Raw genomic sequence first — 15,487 nt, 5'->3', positions numbered from 1 at the left:
TTAGTAAAAAAATGTATAATGATATAAAATTTAAAAGATATACAAAATTTGAGAAATCTGTTGAACTCGCCTCATTTATACCTCTATCTTCACCTCACTAAATTAAAAAACGGACCATCATTTTTCTTCTACATTCCAAACAAATATTTAATGTGACCATATGTTATTACATATAAATGTAGCTACGAAACTTATTTTTGTAAATATGTAGTTTTTGTGGGATGGCAATTCGTAATTTGGTCAAGAGGCACGCATGTTTGATTAAATTTGAGACTCGTTAGGCCTAAATATGAATCAATTATAGATTTATAATGTACAGTAGAATTTCGATAAATTAATAATCTTACTCAAATAATATTTTTATCGGTCCCGACTCGGTAAAAATGTATTAAAATATTCAATAATTTAAAAATTAATAAAATTTTGTTATTTCCGACTGTATTAATGTATGGGAATTTAACTGCATCTACACTCTATATAAATATAATCACCTCGTGCAGTAAAAATCTTTTATTTAGTTATATTATATATCAATAAAATATAATCAATTAATAAATTTATGGAGATTGTGTTTATTTCAAGCAATAATCTATAGTGCAATACTAAATTACTAGTCAACTAAGCGTTACGTTTAAAAATAATACTCCATATGTACTAGTAACGTCATGAATTTTGTTATGCCATAAAATACAATTTACTCAAGTTAATGTATATTCAACAATAATTGAAGGCATAAAGTCAAAATTAATTATTGTGGAATTACAACACTATAATATAAAATCAATTTGATTAATATTGCAGCTGCACATGTGTGTTTAGAGTAGTTTGAGAACAGTCATGTTCAACTTGAATGCAGACTCGTTCGATTTTTTCAATTTGAGAACAAGATCCTTTCATCGAAGAGGGACCAATCTATATTCGAATTAAATGAAATAATTCAAATATCACTGACATAACTAAAATATTTTACACGAGGAATGTATATATTTATATATATTATATATATAAATAATTTGATTTAAGGGTCGATAGAAAAAAAAAAAAAAAAACAAAAAAAAAACCAATATATTTATTATCAATTATTCATGGGCCTGATGGACGCAGAAGGACTTTTGATAGGTTGCATAGTATATGATTATAATTCCGAAAACTCTTACCGTTTAACAAGTTCTTTCACTTTCAATCTCGTAAATTGTTACGTTTTTTGATTTTATCAACACATAACTAATTTAAACCAGGTAGACGATGATTATCTCGATTTTCAGGTAATTTTTTAATTTTTTTTATTTTCTTTATAGTTATTTTGTATTGGTCAACACGGGAACCCTATATTGATTCCAGATTCCATGCTAAACAACACGAAATTAAAAAAAAAAAAAAGACTGAAAATTAGGTTTCATTTTGGACGACGTGGAAGTAGTATAGTTTATTTTTTTCCTAGATATAAATAATTCAAGAATCGTATAATAATCATAAAATTTGCCTCAAGTTTGTTATTGTATTAGTCGAAAATTAATGTCAGGTTATTTTTTTGTTGAAAGAGTGTAAGATAAACTACCGTTTTGAAATCCGAACAATTAATAAATATTGAAATTACTCTGTGACCTATATAAATGAATTATATGTTTATACTTCTATAATTATAAAAATATAAATGAATTATAATATAATATCATTCATAATATATATATATATCAAATAATCAAAATACTGAAATTAATTACTTGTTAAATCTGTAGTCTATACTTTGACATTTTCAGGCAAAGTAGTACAAAAAAACAATTATTTATAATTAATTAGTCGTGTTAATTTGTATTATCATGGAGTACTAATTAGCGGCTGTTATTACAGCACATATATAGCTTGGGGACAACTCTATAGTTGTCCCAAGTTTATGTCTTTAGCCTATGGCCAAGATATTCATTGAGAAATCAGAGCAAAATAATTAATAAATAAATATGTTTTCGTTCCTACATTGGAGGATCCGAAAAGATGTTCTACGTGTCGCGTTATCAAGTCGAAATTTAAATGCATACCGGAATTTAATTAGAGCGTCTAAAGTCTTTACTTTTATCGATGAGCTCTATATGTGACATGCGATTTTATTTGTCTCTGTACAAAATAAATCATTTACTACTTTTATCGGAGTAATATGTTGCATGAATCGAAAAATTAAAACGTGTGTTAACAAAATAATTGCCCAATAAAAGAAAAAAAAAGATAAAATTATCTTACATAAATGTAAAATGCCATTAGTCATTAGAGTTACTTTTATAAATAAAAATAATCAATGAAAAAAATATATTACAAAAATGTCATCAGACTTGCACTATGGTGATTTAATTTTATATATAAGATTGTTATTTTTAAATATATTAATTAATGGGAAAAAAAATACAGTATTCATCCCTCAAGTTTGCACCAATTTCAAATTTGGTCCCTCATATTACCAAAAAATCACATTTGGTCCCTTATGTTTCAAAAATTCAACATTTTTAGTCATTTTCGTCAATTTCTCGTTAAAACTAACCTAATCAAGTGTGTGCCCAATCCATCACTGCCGTAACTAACGGACTAATAATAAATTTACAAAAATGACAAAAAATGTTAAATTATTGGAACATGAAGGACCAAAAGTATTTCTTTTGTGAACATGGAGGACCAAATGTGAAAATCGGTGCAAACTTGAAGAATGAAAACTGTATTTTTCCCATCAATTAATTGCTCATTGTTTGCCTTCTCTAGTTTGACCCCCTACATTTGAACACTTGTAAATCAGGTGACAAAACTGGAACCATTTACCAACCCTAATAAAGTTGAACGGGTCCAAAATTCAAGTCCCTAATTCTCAAAATTAAAAAAAAAAATAATAATAATAAATAAAAAGAAATGGAAATTCTGAAAATAAACCACCAATGGATGACCAAGAAACAAAATAGAGAAGCCAACACTTGAACAAACAAGAAAAACCCGGCTGGATGTTAAATAATAAACAATTAAAATTACAAAATTCACCCCCACCACCCCCTCATCGCCACCCGCCACGTGTCGGGTAATCAACGGTCACCTCGTCAAGCCCACCAATTCTTTTGTTTGTGTCCTAAAGCATGGCCTAGTCTTTGCTCTTAAAAAAAGGACATCACGTGTATCGTGTAGTGAGAGAAACAAGAGAGAGAGATACACAGAGAGAGAGAGAGGAGAGAGAGAGAGAGAGAGAGAGAGAGAGAGAGTGTGTCAAGTGTGTGTATTTAGTGTGTGTTTTGTGGTGGGAGAGGATATAAGATAGATAGATAATCAAGTAGAGAAGGAGAGGCCAGGATTTGCTTAAACAAAATCCTCACCCGCAGTACAAAAAACCCACCCCCCGCCCCCTCGCCCCCCCGCCCCCCCCTTATCCTATCTTCAATACTTCACCTCAAAAACTCAATTACACTCCACCATTTCCAATTCCATTTCCATTTGCATGGCTACCAATATTTCTTAAGCTTCCTTCCTTTCTTTTTCTCCAAAAAACACACCAAAAACACACACACACACACACACACAGTTACACACACAAAAAAAAAAAAAAATGGCGCCGAAGTCGAGTAAGGGAAAGGGAAACAAATCCAAGAATGACAAGAAGAAGAAAGAAGAGAAAGGTAATTATTATTTACAACTAAACCTTTTTTTCTATATATTTATATATATATATATATATATATATATTTCTATTTTTATTTATTTGTTTAGAAAAAAATAGAAATAAAAATCGGTTCTTGGTTCTTGCAGTTGTACCTAGTGTTCTTGATATAACCGTCATCACCCCTTACGAAACTCAACTCGTTCTCAAGGTACAACCCAACCACTAATACATACTCAAAGCTTATAACATTTTTTATTAATTAATTAATTATTAATTATTTTATTTATTTTTAATTGTTTTTTTTTTTTATTGGCCATTCGATATGAAAAATGAAGAGCATCTCCACTGATAAGATACTGGATGTGAAGAAGCTGCTGGCTGTTAATACCGAAACATGCCACCTCACTAACTTTTCTCTCTCTCACGAGGTTATTAATTATTATTTTTATTTTTATTTTATTACAACAACTAAAAGATGTAATAAAATCAAAACCAGCTTTTCCACACACACACACACACGTGTGTGTGTGTTTGGAATCTTGTTTGGACTATTGATTGGAATTTAATGTGCTAGCTAAAATTAATTAATTAAATTAAAATTGACAGGTTAGAGGAACGAAATTGAGTGACAAATTGGAGGTTGTTAATCTGAAGCCATGCCTACTGAGAATGGTTGAAGGTAGGTACAAATTTCTCAACGATGGGTACAACTCCACTTGATTTTTTTTTTATTTTTTTTTGGATTGTGTGGTGGGGTACTAAATTTAATTCTTGTAAAGTATCTATCAATGTTTTCCGAAAATAGAACGATAAATGCATGACGATTTTTAGTAGACGTGGGACAATTTTCTTTTTAAATTTAATTTTAATTTTTAATCACATTTAACCGTTTGTCATTTCTTGAACTTTATTATTATAAATAAAACTCATGGATTTCAGTCTTATATATGAATTTATTACATTTTGTGTTGTTGAATTTCTAAATTTAAATAACGATTCTTAATTTTTAGAATTGAATTGGGATTTAATTAATAGCTAATAGGGAAGAATATATAGTATTGTACCACGGGGGTTGGCTGAATTAGTTAGTTCCAGCTAGCCTGCTGACATTATTGATTTATTTATTGCTTGGAAATTAATATCTTTAAATTTGTTACAATGGAAATTATTTATTTTTATTTAAAAAATTAAGGAATTTTTTATTACATATTTTTAATTTTTAAGGTAGTAAAAAAAAAAAAAAATCTTATAGAGCACGTGGTTTTTGATTTAATAGTTTATTCTATTTTTATATTTGTGACAAGTTCCGATGTCAATAACGGAACTGAGATTTGACCAATAGGATATTCCGTTAGCCACGTTTGTCATCACAACTTGTGCACCCACCCCACATTAATTGCCCAGATAATTCCCATTTTTTTACTAAATTGCCATTGTTGATTACAGAGGACTACACGGATGAGTCACGTGCGGCGTCCCACGTGCGGAGGCTCCTCGACATCGTCGCGTGCACGACGCGCTTCTCCAAACCCAAGGCCGCCGGCGGCGGCGGCGGGACGGAAACTCGTCCCAAAAAAAATAGTAAAACTCAACAGGTCGCTGCAGCGGCGGTGTCTCCGGATGGATTGTTGCAGTCGCCGGAGACTCCGCCGCCGGCGATATCAGGGAGTTACGATATGGTGGCGATCCACCCGATCCCGAAGCTATCGGATTTCTACGAGTTCTTCTCTTTCTCTCACCTCTCTCCACCCATACTACGTACGTTTATTTTCCGTGAGTGTTGATTTTGCAGTTGAATTTTTCAGTCAGTAACTTTTTAATTTTGAAACTTTCAGATTTGAAAAGAGTAGAAAGTAAAGTTGGGGAAACGCAGCGGGATGGTGATTTTTTCGAAATGCAGGTGTTTATTCTAAATTCTTACTCAGTTTAATTTTGCTGCATATAAAGTATTGCATTCGACTAGAAGGATTTAGAGTCCATATTTGAACTAGGTTTTGAGTGATGATGGTGGATTTGAAATCCATTTGTTACGAATTTATTTGCAGTCGAGCGTTTGAAGTTCATAATAATATGTCAATTCATCTTGTTTGGGTAATCATTTTTTACGAATTCATTTCTCGAATGACGATTGCAGATAAAGATATGCAATGGAAAGTTAATACAAGTGATGGCATCAGAGAAAGGGTTCTACAGTTTAGGTAAACAGTTTTTACGGAGCCATTCTCTGGTGGATCTTCTGCAACAGCAAAGTCAAGCTTTTGCCAATGTGAGTGGTTTCGATATTATTTTCGTACTGCAAAATCCAATATTTATCATATCAGCTTTCAGAATTCTAAAGATTAGAACATATATGAGTAGCTGGCAGTTAAGATCGTAAGAATTTGTTCAGACGATATGTGCAGGCATAATAAATCTGATATCTGTGTGCAGGCATATGCGTCTTTGATGAAAGCGTTTGTTGAACACAACAAGGTGAGCTTCCGTTTATTAGCTTATGCAACAATTTTTAGATACCGAGAGGAGAAATTAATTACCGTTATGCTCTTTTCAGTTTGGTAACCTACCATACGGTTTCCGTGCCAATACCTGGCTTATCCCTCCTTCGATTGCTGAGTCAGCATCACAAAACGTGCCGCTCCCTACAGAGGATGAGAACTGGGGGGGAAGTGGTGGGGGCCAAGGAAGATTAGGACAGTATGATCGTAGACCATGGGCAACAGACTTTGCAATATTGGCAAGCTTACCTTGCAAAACTGAAGAAGAGAGAGTTGTCCGTGATAGAAAGGCGTTTTTGGTTCATAATCTTTTTCTGGATGTTTCCATTTTTAAAGCTGTTTCATCCATTCAGAAAGTCATAGATTCTGCTGCTAAGGCTACGTCAGAGTTTCCTCTGGGATCCGTTGTGCACGAGAGTCAAATTGGAGACCTTTCTATTACTGTCAAAAGAGACGACGCAGATGCAAGCTTGAAAAGGGAACTGAAGATTATTGGCAGCAAAGGCTTGAAAGAATCTGCCAAGGAAGTTTCTCAGAGAAATCTGCTGAAAGGAGTAACAGCTGATGAAAGTGTAGTTGTACATGTGAGTAGCTTTTTTCACTGCACAAATTTTAGCTATTAATTCCCTCTCGTTTGCAATGAGTTCTTTGAAGCTACAACTTGGTTGTACATGAAGAAAGGTATATTTCAATGTCATACATTTTAAAGCATGATCCTATGTTTATCCAGAAGTTATTCTTGGATGTGGTATCGTAGCACAGTACCAAAAACTAAACAAGGTAGGTGGCCGACTTATGTGTGAAAAAACCTAAAATATTACCGTCCAGTATATCTGGGGTTATTTTTTTTTTTAAATCTTACAAATGAGGAATCCGGTGTTAGCTTAGCATGTTAGGTGCTATCCCTTCTAAATCTAGATATTATTGGATCACAAATGCTGCAATTTAAGTCAATCTGCAGTATTTAATATCTCTTTTTTAGCTAGAGTGATTTCGTTATCTGTGAGATTGAAACAGTCTGCCACCATTTGCAGGATACTTCTTCTTTGGGAGTTGTAGTTGTAAGACATTGTGGCTACACTGCAACGGTGAAGGTTGTTGGAGATGTAAAAAAGGGAAGGTGCCTTCTGCAAGATATTGATATTGATGACCAACCAGATGGGGGGGCCAATGCACTTAATATTAACAGGTTTTAAAAAATTACCTTTGCTTATCGCCAATGCTGATATTAAACGTATGTTGTTGAAAAATCACAATAGATTGATGTATACGGGGTTCCTTTTTATTCCTTAATTTTTTGCATTTCTGACACCAGTAGATGTTAGGTTGCTACAGTAGAATCTTTATGTGGCTGAGGAATGACCCGTTTGTGTTATTATATTATACCTGTTTTGTAGTTTCTGTTGAAAAAAAGAGAATTTAAAGCAAACAGAAATGCCTAAGCAGGCGTTTTATTCGATGATATATCACATTATATGGTCCGAGTCCTAATTATGAGATCTGAAATTTGATATATTTCTGTCGGTCAACCAGTCATATGTGAAATGAACTAATCAGGGATTTTTTACAGTTTACGAATGCTGCTTCATGAGCCAAGTGCTGAATCATCGGTCAGAGGTCAAACTGATACGAAGGATCTGGTCCAGAAAGTAATAAAAGATAGTCTGTCAATTCTTGATAGTAGTCCAGCTATAGCAGAAAGTTGTTTCAGATGGGAACTCGGATCTTGTTGGGTACAGCATCTTCAAAAGCAGGAAACACCAGCAGATAATAATTCTGGTAGCCGTAAAGATGATAATAAGGTTGAGCCTGTGGTTAAAGGACTTGGCAAACAATTTAAACTGCTAAAGAAAAGGGAAAACAAATTAGCGAGTGCCAGTGAGAAAGACGAGGAGTGCCTAAACATGGAAAACAACATGGCGGAGATAAATATCTGCGAGTCTAACAGTGAGTTGCTGAAATATGTTCCCGGTGACGCCTTCTTACGCTTAAAAGAAACTGGGATTGGCCTTCATACAAAGGTAATGTCTTTTTCAGTATATCAAGAAACTTTATATTTACCATGTTGAGGGGCCTGGACTAATATGCTGTTGTGGTTTTGATCACATCGAAAGTAGATTCAACAAGTACTTTTAGTTTTAATTTGTTTAACGTAATTCTGAAAGCACTTCTAGTCTGGATATTTTCATTTTCAAATGTAATTCAGTAGCATATATACTTACTATTCACCGATTCAATGTGCAGTCGGCCGACGAACTGGTCAAGATGGCACACGAGTATTACAATGATGTTGCTTTACCTAAGCTGGTATAATTTACTATTAGCTAAAACTGTTTTGAACTATCGAGTAAAACGGTACTTTAACTTCTACGGTTTTTTTTTCAGGTCACGGACTTTGCTTCACTTGAACTTTCTCCAGTTGATGGTCGTACGCTGACTGACTTCATGCATCTTAGAGGGTTGAAGATGTGTTCATTAGGCCGTGTGGTGGGTTAATATTCTCTGATTCTCTTTCTCTCTGCGAGCATGCATTCCTCTGAATTTCCCATTTCTGTTTTGAAGTTGAAAATTAATATAATTGTATGAACCAGGTTGAACTTGCGGATAAGCTTCCTCATATACAGTCTCTTTGTATTCATGAAATGGTTACACGAGCTTTTAAGCATGTCCTTCGAGCTGTCATTGCTTCTGTTGGGAGCATGGATAACATGGCCACTGCTATAGCCACAACATTAAATTTCTTGCTCGGGTCTTGCAATGTCAAAAGCAATGACCCAAGCGATCAAATTCTTAAATTGCACTGGCTGCGGGCTTTTTTGGAGAAAAGATTTGGTTGGAAACTGAAAGATGAGTCACAACACTTAAGAAAGTTATCAATTCTCAGGGGACTTTGTCACAAGGTACTGCTTAAACCAATTTCTTGAAAATCCTTGTGATCTGAAAGTATTTATTAAGTTTCTCTTTTTTAGGTCGGATTAGAGATAGTCCCTAAGGACTACGATATGGAAAGCTCTACTCCTTTTACGAAGTCTGATATCGTCAGCATAGTGCCAATTTGCAAGGTAGGCGGAAAAATTAGAAAAAAATTAAAAAAATGAATTGAGCTCTTTTTTTTTTTTTTTTTTTTTTTTATTTTTATATAAATTGATGGCTTCTGAGTAACATCTCTTTTTTATTTTATAATTTACAGCATGTGGGGTGCTCTTCTGCGGATGGTCGAACTCTACTAGAGTCATCCAAGATTGCACTTGACAAAGGGAAGTTAGAAGACGCTGTCAATTATGGGACAAAGGTAACATAGTTATAATGTTTTATACTGTTCGTTTACATACTGTTTTCATGGACCAGTGTTGTAATTAAGTTTGACTTGAAACTGAAGGCTCTGGCGAAGATGATAGCTGTTTGTGGTCCTTATCATCGTACAACTGCAAGTGCTTACAGTCTTCTTGCTGTTGTTCTGTATCACACTGGCGACTTTAATCAGGTAACTTGAAGATATTTTTTTCTGGAATGCCACAGAGCAGGTTTATTAAGAGCATTGCAGCTTTAAAAGTTGTGCAATGTTTTCGATTCCCTAGAAAGCAGGTGTCATGGTGTATTGAAGTCAGGACTGTGTGTGTGTACTCCATTGCATCATTTTGTGACTTGCCGAATTCATTTCTCTGAAACATTCTTAATGCAGGCGACTATATATCAGCAGAAGGCATTAGATATCAATGAGAGGGAGCTGGGCCTTGACCATCCAGATACAATGAAGAGCTACGGGGATCTTTCAGTGTTCTACTACCGTCTTCAGCATATTGAATTAGCTCTCAAGTGAGTTGCATATTATTCTTTGATTTACGAAAGTCCTTATGTTTTCCTTTTTAATCATAATTCTATACAAAAACATGTTTTAAATTCAGTTTCTAAACTGAAAGTCGTTTAGAATTTCGTGATAGAGCCGTATTTTCTTCCTGAATATATCTTACTTTTAAATCATATAACTGAAGGTTGTTATAATCCTGCTGCTATCGTATGATCTCGTTTTTTCTGCTTTTATGTACATTCCTTTTTGAATAATATCAATTTTCTCAATCAATCTTGTTATTCACGAGTCTCCCTCTCCTCTGTATTATTGAAGATTTTCTCTCTCTTCTTGTTTATCGCTTATGATCCGATATCACATAATTTTCATGACCTTGGGCAGGTATGTCAACCGTGCCTTGTACCTTCTTTATTTCACATGTGGGCTTTCTCACCCGAACACAGCAGCTACGTACATAAATGTAGCTATGATGGAAGAGGGCATGGGAAATGTTCATGTTGCTCTCAGATATCTGCACGAAGCCCTTAAGTGCAACCAAAGGCTATTAGGAGCAGATCACATACAGGTTTTGTTTCAATCCTTTCGACATCTCTAAATAAGACATCATGTTTTCTAACATACACGAACATTTCTTGTGAAACAAAGAGCTATTTACATGCACGAGACAGTTTTGCACATGTTTCTGAATATTCATAATGTGAAATTTGCTGGGCCCCACAGACTGCTGCTAGCTACCACGCCATCGCTATAGCTCTTTCATTGATGGAAGCGTATACCCTCAGCGTGCAACATGAACAAACTACATTGCAAATTCTTCAGGCTAAACTGGGAGCAGAGGATCTTCGTACTCAGGTTCACACAATTTAAATTCATACATGAATACTGTTTTTTCTAGTAATTTGAAATAGGAACTTTTTCGGTTTCATATGACATCAATTTTCACTGTTTTGAAAAGAAAAGGAAATAATCACCTTCAAATATGAGATACACTATAGTATCTGCAACTTATCAGATGCATATCACACGACAACTGTTTTTAAGAGATTATATAAGTATGGTCTTTAATAAACCTAGTACCTCCAGGATGCTGCTGCATGGCTTGAATATTTTGAGTCGAAAGCCTTAGAACAGCAAGAAGCAGCACGTAACGGAACTCCAAGACCAGATGCAACCATTGCCAGCAAAGGTCACCTGAGGTATTGATACGGTACTTCCATATTACTTTAGTTTTTTAACCTTCTTTTTCATACACTGACAAACCATTGACTCTTAAACTTGTTATTCAGTGTGTCAGATCTCCTCGATTTTATAAGTCCAGATCAGGAGTCGAAGGCTGCAGACGCTCAGAGGAAGCGCCGTTCAAAGGTATTGTTTTTCCGTGTTTGCCAAAAAAAAAAAAAGTTCGGGTTTCTAAATTTACACTATCATATACCATTTTTAGGTCCACCCCATTTATACCCCTGGAATTTATATTATAGGAGAACATTTTAAATGAATGAATGGCTCTGTGTATCTTTGTCGTCATGTTTGCTCTTAATTAATCTTCATTCTAACTGAGCCCATGTTTCACTCAACCTGACCAAAAAAAAAGGTGTGTTCATTTTAATAGTTCTTCACTTGTTCGTCGGACAGAGAAAGACTCTGTTCTATTCTATTCGACGAATTAACCTCCGTTTGCCTTATGATCTCTTAGGTTTCTCCAGTTGGTGATAAATCCCCTGCAGAACTGCCCGAAGAAAAGAGTGGGATTCCCATTAACACTGGAGGTACAGAAATCAGTGCTACAGTGGAGGAAACTAGCAGCAAAGAGGATAAAGTAGATACTAAATCATATGGCGAAGTATCCAAGGACACTGAATCCCGATATAAGAGTCCAACTTCCGAAGAAATCATCCAAGAAGTAAAGTCAGAAGAAGGGTGGCAAGAAGCAACTTCTAAAGGGCGGTCCGGAAATGGAGCTTCTAGAAAGTCCAACAGAAAGCGTCCAAATCTTGCCAAATTAAATATAAACGCCACACACTCGCACTATAAGGACAGCAGTTACAGAAAGGAGGCTGTTTCTCAGGGACAACAACATAAGCCCACATCAAAGACGGTCTCAGCCGAAGTGACTCTTGTGAAACAACCTGGTACTCTAAGCTTAGCTAACACCGACGATTCAGCAAAAGTGCCTGCGAAGATTACAGTGTCCAAAGTTTCTCTCAATGCATTAGCTTCGAAATCACTGTCGTACAAAGAAGTAGCAGTGGCTGCACCTGGTACAGTTCTCAAGCCCTTACTGGAGAAAGCCGAAGAATTAAGTGACGAAAAAGATGATAACCCGATATCCAACAGTCCCAAAGCGACAGCTCAGCAAGACCATGTTGCAAAAGGAGGAGACAGTGAAGGTGATATTCACGACACTGGATCTGAGTTGCCTCGTTCTCACTCGGAAATTTCAAATTCGAGTAACGAAGAGAAGCTTCTAGAAACAAACGGAAGCAAACTCTCAGCCGCTGCACAGCCATTCAGTCCAGTTGCAGTTGTGTATGATGTGATAGCCAGCCAAGGCACACTAACCGAACCGGTTCAATTCCCATCAGTTACTGCACGAGTCCCTTGTGGTCCTAGATCGCCTATGTATTATCGAACGAGCCATACTTTCCGAATGAGACCTGCGTTCCTGAATTACCAAATTCCCGTTTCGGAAAGAAGTGGAAATGGTTTTGTCTCTCCAAAAACCATGAATCCTCATGCACCAGAATATGTTCCGAGAAAAGCATGGCAAGTGAATGCAGTTGCCGAAGATTCAAAACCTGCTAATGAATCTGATTCTTCTACAGATTCTGATTCTGTGGTTCCTATTAGTTCTGGAGGTGAGAAACGTAATAGGAAAATTACGAGTGATGTTCGAGGGGAGAGATCCAAGAGAACCACCAGTACCGACGCAGAGAAAGCCGAGCTGGCGAGGCAAATACTACTGAGTTTCATAGTGAAATCGGTGCAGAATACTTCGGATTCTCCAAATGCAGTGCCGGTTAATGAAAAGAAGTACGAATCTTCGAGCAACTCCGCCGAAGCAATTGCAAACGACAGTGCAATAATCAAGATTTTTTACGGGAATGATGAGAAGACAGCGTCAAATTCCGAGACCAATAGCCAGAAAACGGTGGATTCAAATAAAAACAAGAATCGAGATGGGGAAGGATTTGTGCTCGTCACGAAACGGAGAAGAAACAAGCAGCAATTCACAAACGGCGTGAACGGACTGTACAGCCAACAGCAATCAATCTGCGCTTCAGTACGTTGAAGACAGAGAAAGAGAGAGCGCATCTTCTACGCTTCTCATTCATGAAGATATTTCAAAGAGGGTATAAAAATGTTCAAGAATCAAGTCTATGCCACCTCATATGGGCTCAATTATACGCAATCCTCGTAATCGATGAAATTGCATGCATGCCAGAGAGAGTTTACTCGGTAGAAAAGATTTTTGTCGGATGATTTACCGATTCCTTGATTGTTTTTTTCCGCCTTTTGAAGTTCGGATTTTAGTCCTTTTTGAAGCTTTCCAGCTTTACCTAACTTGATGAAAGATTCATCAGAAATGCATATTCTTTTTTCTGTAGTATGAAATAAATATTATGTTGAACAGTACTTTTTCCCTTTAGTATTTGATTTCATGAGTAAATAAAGGAAACGAATTTGACCTCTGAATCTTGTCTAAGCTTTACTTCTTCTCGTTAATTTTTCGTACAGGAAAAGTGAATTGCACGTAAAAGCCAAAGAAGGACAACCCAAAACTAGAAGCTCAGTCGAGTTAAAGAAGCATAGAAACCCAAACAAGGAGAAAATGCCATTCGCGCCTTACGTCGTACGACGACACGAGGTGAGACCATAGCTGTGAAAAGTTGAAAGTTGCAATCATAAGTAAACACATTACTAAGCAAAATTATAGTTTATTGCTGGAATTAATTTCGTTTTACAGTGTTAATTTCCAATCTTTTAGAAGTTTGAAAAATTAAATAAATCTTATCCCGTAGCAAATTATTTATTGCTGGAATTGAATTTGGCCGGAATTTTTTTTTCAAATTATTTTGAAATTTAAAAATTCTGATCCCCCAATGAAAAGTGGAGTGACCATAATAATTACGAAAAACGGACTCATTAGCAGGATGAATCCTAGCCGTTGATCTGACAAAGAGAGCATTTACTCATTTTGCACTTGCTTGAAAGTATTTAATTTCTCCATCTCAAAAAAAAAAAAAAGGTGTATTAATTTCTCATGTGAATGCCAGACTGCTGCTTTTCTCATTCACCTGTGAATTCTGATGGAACAATTTATTCACTCGTAATTTTACTATTTTTTAATGTTTAACTACAATAAATGCAAAATTATGATATTAGTTGATGAAGATTTAATCACAATCGCTTTTGTTAATTTGAAGCTACCGAGAAACGTTACATTGTATATAAATTAGGCCTCTTCGTTTCAAATTATTTGTCATTTGGGAATTTTATTTTCAACTAATTTGATATTTTTGGTTTTCAATGGCCAATGAATTGCATTTTTCTCAATTTTGTGCTTATTAATCTTAATTTGTTACAAATGATTAACAGTGAAACAATTAATTAGAGGGGTATTTTAGTCACTTTATGTGTTCTTTTTTACCCTAGAACCATGCATATTTTTACTTCTTTTTTTAATACATGCGCACTAGTCCATAACGACATAGCACGATGCCATACCATCAAAAAGTTTCGAGCTATTTTGAATAATATTTAATTATATACACTAGTTCTCTACTAACTAAATAATTATATAATTAGTAAGATATATGTTCTCTTATATGAGATCGTATATTAAAAGTGTTAAGAAGAAAAAACTTATTATACATTTATATATATATATATATATATATATATATATATATATATATATATATATATATATATATATATTTCAAGCATCTATTTTGGCAGTTTGAAATTTGAAAAAGACAAGTTTCCAACCTAATATTAGGTTAAACTAGTTTGAAGTTTCAATCAAATAAAAACAGAAAATGCTGCAGTATGTACATAATAAAGAAAATCAATTGACATAATTTGATAACAAAAAAAAATTAAATTAAATAAAAACTAACCTTTTAAATTGCATGTGTGAATCACTCCTAAAATGGAAGTAAACAAACCAAATGAGTTTTCAGCCTTAGATATTTAAATGTACAAATATTAAACTAATTAATATAAATAATATTAGCCCCTTCGGAAAAAAATAAAATAAAATAAAATTAGCCCCTCAAATTAAAGCTTGTTAAGCTCGTCTTGTTAGTGGTAACTTGAGTTTGTATTATTTAAAAAAAAAAAAATCAATAAAAGAAACTACAGCCAGCCATATATGTAGATTGTGTAAACACTCTCGTATAAAATACACATTAATTAAAATAATTAAGTAGCACTTAAAATTCACATTAAACTACTAATACAAAAGGATCAATTAATACTTGCAAGATAGAAGATTACTAGTATTTTAAAATAATTTCTAAATTTCTAATACATTTAAAGACTAAGAATATTTCACCC

The 15,487-nt window shown here is 34.6% G+C and overlaps 1 protein-coding gene across 1 annotated transcript; it reads left to right on the top strand.

The window, feature by feature from the left end:
* The first annotated feature begins 3,121 nt into the window (after positions 1-3,121).
* On the top strand, positions 3,122-13,621 carry LOC105975676 (Tetratricopeptide repeat (TPR)-like superfamily protein). The gene is made up of 23 exons (XM_013000879.2): positions 3,122-3,641; positions 3,772-3,833; positions 3,961-4,053; positions 4,232-4,304; positions 5,072-5,383; positions 5,461-5,525; positions 5,760-5,891; positions 6,056-6,097; positions 6,177-6,704; positions 7,155-7,309; positions 7,691-8,141; positions 8,365-8,427; positions 8,506-8,607; positions 8,712-9,020; positions 9,090-9,182; positions 9,311-9,412; positions 9,500-9,604; positions 9,803-9,936; positions 10,310-10,493; positions 10,649-10,780; positions 11,012-11,124; positions 11,215-11,293; positions 11,622-13,621. Exons 1-23 carry the CDS (start codon positions 3,572-3,574, stop codon positions 13,215-13,217), a joined length of 4,995 nt encoding a protein of 1,664 aa, XP_012856333.2. The 5' UTR covers positions 3,122-3,571; the 3' UTR covers positions 13,218-13,621.
* The last annotated feature ends 1,866 nt before the right edge of the window (positions 13,622-15,487 follow it).

The sequence above is a fragment of the Erythranthe guttata genome, chromosome 9 (assembly GCF_056151865.1).
Source record: "Erythranthe guttata isolate IM_541 chromosome 9, IM_541, whole genome shotgun sequence".
NCBI lineage: Eukaryota > Viridiplantae > Streptophyta > Magnoliopsida > Lamiales > Phrymaceae > Erythranthe > Erythranthe guttata.
Note: the sequence above shows the minus strand (reverse complement) of the source record. Positions and strands in the feature narration are given on the sequence as shown.

Excerpts from the sequence above, each read along its gene's own strand:
- LOC105975676 (XM_013000879.2), top strand. The coding sequence starts at position 3,572 with ATGGCGCCGAAGTCGAGTAAGGGAAAGGGAAACAAATCCAAGAATGAC. Across the intron at positions 6,098-6,176 it reads CGTTTGTTGAACACAACAAG|TTTGGTAACCTACCATACGG; the intron begins GTGAGCTTCCGT and ends TGCTCTTTTCAG. Across the intron at positions 9,021-9,089 it reads TCAGGGGACTTTGTCACAAG|GTCGGATTAGAGATAGTCCC; the intron begins GTACTGCTTAAA and ends TCTCTTTTTTAG.